The sequence below is a fragment of the Fundulus heteroclitus genome, chromosome 14, assembly GCF_011125445.2.
Source record: "Fundulus heteroclitus isolate FHET01 chromosome 14, MU-UCD_Fhet_4.1, whole genome shotgun sequence".
NCBI classification, from domain to species: Eukaryota; Metazoa; Chordata; class Actinopteri; order Cyprinodontiformes; family Fundulidae; genus Fundulus; species Fundulus heteroclitus.
The window spans coordinates 33636018-33645645 of NC_046374.1; the positions used below are offsets into that span (position 1 = coordinate 33636018).

The 9628-nt window shown below is 42.5% G+C and overlaps 1 protein-coding gene across 1 annotated transcript; it reads right to left on the bottom strand.

Annotated features, from left to right (window-relative positions):
* Window positions 1-326: 326 nt before the first annotated feature.
* Window positions 327-2381, bottom strand: LOC105921921 (tripartite motif-containing protein 16-like). The gene has a single exon (XM_036146861.1). It carries the CDS (start codon window positions 2379-2381, stop codon window positions 711-713), a length of 1671 nt encoding a protein of 556 aa, XP_036002754.1. The 3' UTR covers window positions 327-710.
* Window positions 2382-9628: the final 7247 nt, after the last annotated feature.

Sequence of the window (9628 nt, forward strand, 5' to 3'; positions counted from 1 at the left end):
TCTCTGCCAAACCTGTTGGTGCCTCTTTGCCGAAACGTGGCGGTTGGAGCAGGCGGATCATAGACGGCTCTCTGACCCGGTTGCAGCGGGTGATTTCAGCTCAGCTTTTGCTGTCAGCTATGGAAAATGTGTCCTGTGCCGGCTGCAGGCGGGAGGCCGCTCTGCGCCGTCTGGAGTCAGCTTCCTGCAACAGCTGAGAAAAAAAAAACCCACAAGGCTGGTTTCGGCTTAGACGGATTCTTTACTCCAGCCTCTGGTTACGCAGAAGTTAGACTGAAGACTTAGCTTCGATCCAGACAGCAGTTCTCCAAACCCAGTCAGATCCTCCGCTCCGGAGAGGACAATGAGAGTTCCCCCTCCCCCAACCCCCCTTGCTGCTCCAGGAGCAATGGGAATGAGGACGTTTGTCTGTTGGAAGCTTGGGTTTATAGCAACGGCACCCTGCTGAGGGCGCCAGTTCGTGGTCCCTGTAAAAGTTTGTTTTTTTTTCCTCGTGGCTTGATGGCACAACAATGTGACACCGAAATCTTCAGCGTAGCTAAAAAATAAAGATTGTCTATATTCCCTGAACAAATATTCTGAAAATATTATACATACATAGAAATCTCATCAAAATAAGCAACAGTGAGGCCTCAGCAACAATGATGGAGACTAAAAAATCTGAAACCAAAATACACATTTTAACCAACTGGACCTCAGATAAGTTCTGACTATTTCAGTTTAATGAACTCAGCAGAGTCTCCCTCATCAAAAAGCCGGACCCCAGCATATAGAGGTTGAGTGAATGTGGTCTGGACTCTGTGGAGGAGAGTCATGGTATCAGAGATGCTGTAGAAAGACATAATACCTGCTCTGTGATCCAGGTACACTCCTACTCTGGAGGAAACTGGACCTGATACTGGAGTTTGAATATTGTTGTGAAAAAATGTGTAACCTTTTATGCTGCAACTTAAAGCCCAGGATTTGTCATTGAATCCTAATACACATTCTAGTGATGTCCCTGATCTGCTGATGTTCTTGTATGAAACTGCAACATAAACTCCTTCTCCTTTTAACTCCACTTCCCAGTAGCAACATCCAGTCAGACTATCTCTACTCAAAACCTGGCACCTTGTTGTGAATCTGTCTGGATGATCAGGATAAGACTGTTGTTGCTTTGTTATCGTTGCTTTTTTGTTCCCTTCAAATAATAACAGGTATTTGTATGCTGTGTTTGGATCCAGTGAGATTTCCTGTGAATACTTTAGGAATCCAGCTCTGGTCTCAGGTTCTGGTTGTGGCAGTAAAACATCCACTTTAGTGATTTTCAGCGAGATGTTTGTCCCTTTGTCTCTCAGAATGTCCTCTAGTTTCTCTCTGAGCTCTGACACAGCTGCTGTCACATCCTCAAAGTATCTCAGAGGACGAATATTGATGCTGGATGAGTGTGTAGACTCACTGAGTGCTGACAGTGAGGGGTAGTTGAGGAGAAACTGGCTGTGATCCTCTGTGTCTGAGAGCTGCTCCAGCTCAGCGTCTTTCCTCTTCAGCTCAGTGATCTCCTGCTCCAGCTTCTCCTGAAGCTCTTTGACTCGACTCACTTCAGTTTCCTGCTGGGATCTGATCTGCTGCTTCACATCAGAGCTTCTTTTCTGGATGAGACGCATCATCTCAGTGAAGATCTTCTCATTGTTCTCCACTGCTTTATCAGCAGAGACATTGATGGCCTCCACCTCCTGTTGAAGCAGCTTCACATCTTTCTCTTGGTCCTGGATTCTCTGCTGGATTTGTTGTCGTCTCACCTGGAGCTCCTTCTGCTTCTCAGTCCTTCCTGCTGCAGCTGGGACTGTTTCATGGCCTTTATGTTCAACCATAGTGCAGAGATAACAGATATACTGCTGATCAGTATGACAGAAGGTCTCCATTATCTTATTATGACGGGAGCAGATGCTCTCCTGGAGGTTCTTGAATGGATCCACCAGCTTGTGCTTCTTCAGTCCAGAAACATCATAGTGTGGTTGGAGGTGATCCCTGCAGTAGGAAGCAGGGCAGATCAAACAGGACTTAACAGCTTTCATCTTCCTCCCAGTACAGACATCACAGGCCACATCTTCAGGTCCAGCATAGCAGAGATCACCTGTAGCATCTCGGAGTCCAGTCTTCAGATCCTCCACCAACTCTGATAACACAATGTTTTTCACAAGGACAGGCCTCGGTATGAACTCTTTTCTGCACTGAGGGCAGCTAGGGATTCTCCTCTGATCCTCTCCAGCCCAGTGTTTTCTAATACAATCCATACAGTAGCTGTGTCCACAGGGAATAGTCACCGGATCCTTGAGTAGATCCAAACAGATGGAACAAGAGTATTTTTGTAAATCCATCTGACTTCCTCTCTGAGCCATTTCACCTCTCAACAACACTGAACGTCTCAAGTTTCTTATCCTCCTACAGATGTATCCCACAAGAAGGAAAGCACAAGTTCTTTACTCACTGATCTGCAGCAGTTTGTGTCGTCAGCTCAGTGTTCACACCGATCCTAAAGCTTAGTCGTGTGAAATATGAGAAACCAGGAAATGCAGCAGCAGAACTAAACTCTATTGACTGGAAGGGAGGAGTTTAACAGCCATATTTGCCGGCATCGTTGTTGGCAGGGGTGGAGGATCTGCATAGGCATCAGACTGCTTCTGCATTTCCTGCTTTTAAACATTTATAGTTCTGAGCTTTTTGGCATCCATTTACCATGTTCAGCGGAATTATCATAATTTTTCTTCAAACACATTTCATTCATTAGTAGCAGTGTTGATATTATTCACATTGTATATTTACCAACTCTGCAGCAGTTAAATAATTATTGAGGTATAAAAATCTGTTGGTAAATTTTCACTTAATCATGTTTTCACAACTGAGCACTCTGAAGTCTCTGAAACGTCATTTGTCTTGCAGAAATAAGAGTAGGAATCAGTAACAATAGCGGGTTTCATGCTGAAACTAACTTTTACTGTAACAGATGTGTCAGTTTACAGGCATCTTTAAACCTCCAGATAATTATCCATAGGTTAGTTTACATCCGGGAAGCATCAAAAGGTTTGGTAGTTGTTTTTTTTTCTCTGCCCATAAGCATTTTGAGCCGGTATGTTTTTACACAACACCTTGACTGAAAGAAGTTAGCAATGTCCTTAGAGAACCAATAGTTCTTGTACATCAATATGGGAAGAACTATAGGGTCCTTTAAAGTCTGTGTTTTTCTATCCGAAAGATTTTTAGGATAAAGTAAAAAACTACTATCAATCCTCCCAGTACCCAATTTCACAAAGTGGGGTTACTGGAACTCAAGAATAAGTTCTGGGGTAAATTACTGCATACATTTGCTTTTCCATTTCATAAAACTTGGAAGCCTTACCCTCTATGACACCCATCCATCTAAAAAAAATAGTTGACAATGATTTTCTTGTAAGTGTATAATTGGTGCCAACCTCCATTTTACTAATTCTTTTGTAATTTTTATTAATTATATATCATAAATTTATGGATGTATAGGTTTTAAGTTGAAGTAAATAGTGGCATTATTTAAGTTAAGAAATGAGACATGACCCTAACAGTGTATGACAAAAACAAACTTCAAAAACATGCAAATGTATAATTTAATAGTCTTATATTTTCTCTTGAGTTGTGGATGTTCTACTGACTCTTGTGGAGCCATCTTTCCCAAACCCCTGCATGCAGTTGTAGTCTTAATACAAGGGTGCGCTTGTGGTGCAGCGCGTAGCGCGACCCATATACGGAGGCCTTAGTCCTCGACGCGGTCGACCCGGGTTTGAATCCGACCCGCGGTCCTTAGCTGCATGTCTCTCCCCCTCTTCCACCCCCTTCCTGTCAGCCTACTTTCAGAAAAAGCGAGCCACTAGAACCCCAAACCCCCCCCCCCCCCCCCAAAAAAAAGAAAGTGAATCCACCAGTTTTGCCTTTCTATACTTTTGAGTGTGCAGCAGAATAATTGGAATTTTTTTCCCTAAAACAATGCTGGACATTCAGGTGAAGAGAGTCTGTCCACCTCTGCTTCACAACTTGCCTCTGTTAGAAGTTAAACTTCATGACTTAATATAAAAAAACAGTAGACATGCAACTGAAATGAACATATTTTTCTGTCCCTAAAGCTCCTTAAGAAACAACTGTACAAGGTGTGCTTACAAGAAAACATGTGCAATCATAAAGGAGTGCCTAAAAATAAACCTGCGGAATGCGCAACTTGAAATAATAATGCTGGAGCATCTGGGTGAGGTGTTTACTGTTTTTCAAATAAAATATGAACAATTACTGAATTTTCACTTGCATGCAATAAAAAACATTAAATTAAATGACTTGTCTTTAGTTGGGAAGAGATTGGTAAATCAGTCTGTTCAGGCACATATCTGAGTAAGGGGTGAGGAAGTAGGACTGAAAGAAGTGTCTTCTGTCCCTGAACTAACCATTGTACTCTCCTAGGAAAATAAAAGGATACAGTTACATTTTTATCTGCAAATCTGGAACAGGTGTATTTAGATTAATTTGTCTTAGTTCCTGGCTGTACCATTTAATCTTCTAAAAACACATATAGCTCCTCTCTCTCCTTTTCAGCAAATAATAGTCCCACGCTAAAAGGTAAACTACTATTCTTTCTCCTTTACTCCCTGATCTGCAGCTAGTTGACCCGTCAGTCCTTAAACTCAACAATACAATTACTCTGACTTTGTCTGATATGTGAATAGAAACACCAGGTAATAAGCCGTCAGACTCTCAGTGTTTGAGAGACGGGAGTGGTTATCACTGCATGCTTCATTCCAGGTGAATGAGCAGTTTAAATCTACATTATTACTTTACGAAGCTGGGGACAACTTCATCTGTAACCTCAAGACAGCACTCGCTAGTTTTTATGTTGAACACATTTCTTACCTAAATCATATGAGTAAACTATTGAGGTATAACTTAATAAAATATGTAAAATGTCCTGGAAACCTTTTTCTGCATTGTGTTTGATGGACAACAGGTGACACATTCCATGGTGAAGATATGAGTCACTTTGTCATCAACCTGCTGAACTGGTTGAACTTGGACTGAAGGGTTGCTGTAACAAACATCTTCATGCAAGAGATTCCCAGATATGTGAACTTCAGTGTGAGCTTGAGCATAGGCTAATCCAATCACTCCCCTTCACACCCTTCTATACGCAATCCTTCCCAAGTTTCAGCCTTTTTTGAAAAACAGAGCAAGAGTACATACATTTGGAGTACTATTGTATTCAAAACTACTTACAAATGAAAACAATGCAGTTAATTTTAGAGAAATTTTGTTGGAGATGATGACCTTTATCCATGTTGATGTCATGAAAGGCAGTTCAATATGTGTGGCAAGATTGTTTCGTCATTGGGGAATAGATGTGTCTGTCTTTAGTATAGCAGTGGCATGAGAAGCCATGTGTTGTGCCATATTAACGCTATGATCATGAAAATGATTGAGGTCAGATTGAATTCTGACCACACAGTCACGGAGGAGAGAGAGTCAGTGGGGACGGCCCTTCTCCCAGCAGGGGTCCCCTGCTGCTATAGGGTAGTTCACGCGTGACGTACGCGCTACTTCTGGGTCTCGCAAAAACAGGCAAAAACAGGACTGTTCTCGCATTCTATCATTACAAAACGGGTGAATTAGAGCGTGCTTTTAGTTAGTTTATTTTCAAAATGTAAACAATGCCTACGACTTGTTGTGCTCCCGGTTGCACAAAGAGGCATTCCATATCATTGGATGTACATTTCTTTCGTTTACCGAAGGACGAAGAAAGACGAAAGAAATGGATATTTTCAATGAAAAAGGACCCAGGCAGACAATCCCAATTGACTGTGGGAGCCATCATACCCCGACAGAATTTGCAGTCTACACTTCATCTCCGGTAAATACAACTTAATTTTGCACTGGTCATTGATCTGCTTAAATAATGAAAGCCGCAAGCGGCGTCGATCGGCCCTCGCAGCCAAGAGCCGCTCTGGCCTATTGGCCACCGCGGGGGTTTGCGCACCGCCGGCCGCCAGCCACCGCAGAAGCTGTCCCCGCATTTTCCCCGCCCGTCCACTGGGCGATACTCACGAACGCGTTGGGCAGCCCCCCCCCCCCACGACTTACAAAAAATCTGGTGCAGATCGGTCGATGCAGCGAGGAGATACGGCCGTTGAATAATGATAATGCATTTGGCCACCGGGCCGGACTAAATCGTTTGGCCAGCATTCACAGACTGTAGCGACGGTATCTGGATGGTATCTGGCAATCTGATACCATTAACCATCAACTTACTTTTAAAACGATCTTTTGATACGTTATCTAAAGAAGAAAAATATGTTGAGAACTCGTTGTTTGCTCTGTTTGCGTCTGCCACCGTGCTCGCCTTCTGCCTTCCAGTCCGGCGCGCAGGCGCGAAATACCCGGATGAAAACAATAGCAGTGAACTGGTCTATATAACTTTCCTCCCACAGACAAAGTCTCCCTCTTCTGCGACTAATTCTCCTGACTCCAAGCTACTCAGCCACCTCTCCCTGGAGCTGACCAGGAAAAGCCCACTTCGGACCATGGGCACTGCTTGGGCCTGACCGACACACGAAATACACACCTGAGAGAAACTTCTTGTCGCCTGGAGGACATGTCCGGGCAAATCAGAGTTAAGTCTGCTGTCTTAACCTCATCATCAGTAGCAGGAGGAAGAAGTCCTGCCTGCCAATTAAAGGTCAGCTTTTACAGGGAAGAAAAACCCAGACGGAGCTGAAAAGCCGGCAGAAGGCCCTTCTGGCGAGTGCTGAGGAGGACCTGCTTAAATCGGACTGCAACCGGGTCAGAGACTGTCTGCAGAACATCAGGCCTCCGATTCCGACCACATGTTGCTGCTGTTAAGCCATTAGCCGCTGCTGAACGAGCAACGGTTCCCCTTTTACTGCCTTCCTGGGATGATCAAAGTGGACCGACTCACATGAGGCGCTGGCAGGTTTGGCAGAGAGACCCAAAAGGGAAAGTTTATATGGTTCATTTGGGAAATGTTTGTAAACCATTTGTACATGGTGTCTTTAAAACAAAGGGCTAACGGTGGTAGCTCATTGCTAGCATTCCGTACCAAGTCATTGTCGAGTGTGTTTTTATGGTTATAACAAAGGTTATCTCCACAAGGGTTTCATACATTGATGGGACATTAATGTTTACGTTATCCAGCCCACTCATTATGACTAAAAATAAAGCTAAAGCTTTTATTTGTTAGCGTGGAATGCCCGCTATCCAAACTGCTATTAGCTCCTGCTAACATCCGATCCCTGATATTTCAAAAGGAGCTTGTTTTAAAGCATAAAGCTTAACTGTTTGGCTCTGCAGTCAGCCGAAAGGGCTATGAGCCTAATTCCTACATTAATATTAAATATTAATGTCGGTTTTAAAGGCAATTTTGATAACTTTAGACTTTAACCTATTTAGCGACCGATCGCTTTAGCGACCCCAGGCGCTTGGAGGGAGAATCACATTAATAAGATCGGCCATAAGGTTTAAATGATTTTACTGAGCAAATCAGTCTTTAGAATATTATTTACTCAAAATAATGTTCTGGTTAACTTGGGCTTTGCATTGTGAATGGATTGAAACACATACCAAATGTTTTTTTTAACTCCATTCCATGCTTTTTGGAATTAGTTCTGCAGTGAACAAGGATTCACTGGATTCTTCTGATTATGACCAACCACTTTGTTTGTCTTTTGTTTGGTTTGCATGTAAATAGTTCCTTAGCTTAGCTTCTTTTATCTTCATTTTGCTTAGTAGTTTAGTTAAGTTTCACTAGCCTAGTAGAGAGGATTTGTTAATCGAAATATTGTGTTAATTCAGATAAACAGCATTACACAGTGATGTTCTCTGGATGTTCATTTTATTTCTGTTATTTAATTCTTGAACTTGAGCCTATTCCTTTTTTTGGTAAATTGTGGGTTTGTTTGTTTATCGTTGTTTTTTCTTGTTTGTTTTTTACTGTTTTCTGTGTTTAATGTTGGATAATTTACTAAAAATAAAGTCAAAGAGAGAAAGAACTTGAAAAGAAGTTGTTACTCCTTTATTCTATGTGTGTGCAGGGTTTGCTGTTAAAAGATCGCTAGTGCTCAAATTCATCCCTTTCAACCATTGTTTTGATAGCAGCTTAACAGCTGATTATCACCAGACAATACTTAACAGACAAAGAGTTATTTAATAAACATTTAATAACTTTAAACATGTGATCGAATGATCTGGCCCAGTGATGTGGGATTATATGTCAAAGAGTATAAGAGGTATAGAAAATGGAAAAATAGCTATTATGAACATTTATTTTTCCCATGAAGTTTTGATACCTTATTTGCACACAGGGGTTAAAAGAGAAGGCAAGGCAACTTTATTTATGAAGCAAGATGATTCAAAGTGCTGAAGGCATTTATTTTAAAAAATTAAGTTTCCTGCCTGGAGAACAAAAGCTGCCCATCTATGCAACCAATCAGGGTGACAGGCAGAGAAAACAACGGCAGACCACTACCTGAGTTACTGCGCGGGATCCTGTTACGAGAGCTCCTGCGATGGCTGCTATAGAGGTTCCTGGGCTTCTAGTCGTGAGGTCCCAAGCTCCAGGTCTCATCGAGGCAGGATGTGGTTCTTCAATAATGGCTCAATATGGTCATAATTCTAAACAATAACTGACTTCCTAGAGTTATTGAATAAGGAAACGGTGGAGTGATGAAGTTCCAGCACTTTTATTGAAAAATAGAGCAGAGATCACCTAGATGGAAAGTAATCGCACCCCACGGTTCCACTGCAGTATGCGTCTGCCCGTTTCTGCCCCTCCTCGCTTTTAGCTCTCCCTAATACTCGATAGTAGCCTTGGCATGAGACAAAGCAAAGACAGTCTATCCTAGACGATCATCATCCCGCACAGTAGCTACGCAGTATTTGGCCTTGCAATCAGCAGGCCTGTGCTCAAATGTGCGAGTGGCAAGAGGCCATTGTGACTTCAGAATAATATTCCCATAACACTCAATAATAGTATGCTTGAAAGAACTTGGAACCCCACCTGTTGAAAGTGAGGAATTGTAAATCTCTACAATACAAGCACCAATAACGGGGAAAACTTTTTTAAACAATATTGCAGGGAGGATGTCAATTAGCGACTATGCCCCAGTTACTTCGAAGTGGATAAATTGTTTCTTGCTCATACTTGGGTAATTTTATTTGCTCCACAAAGCTCTAGAAAAGACTAGAAACCAGACTAGAAAACTCTGGCCCCTCATTTGAATATAACATGAAATAAACAGAGCCATAAACAAAGAAAGTAAAATAAGAGCCTGAAAAAAATTGACTTAAAAGTCCTTGAACTGAAGTGAGGAATGAATCATAGTGAATGAAGGGGCTTACTGATATGGTGGAGAAGGTCGATACCAGGAGGAATGAACAGATCCGGAGGGCTTGTTCTTGGAGGAGTTTTCTTCTTAGTAGTGGAAGCGGATTGTGGTGGACGGCGGACACGGTTCAGGACAAGTGGCGATAACAGCGGAGCTGAATATCCTGTCAGTCATGGAGGTAAACAAAGAGCAGGCGTGTGCAGCAGGCACAATACCACAGCGCCCTCCAGTGGCCACCG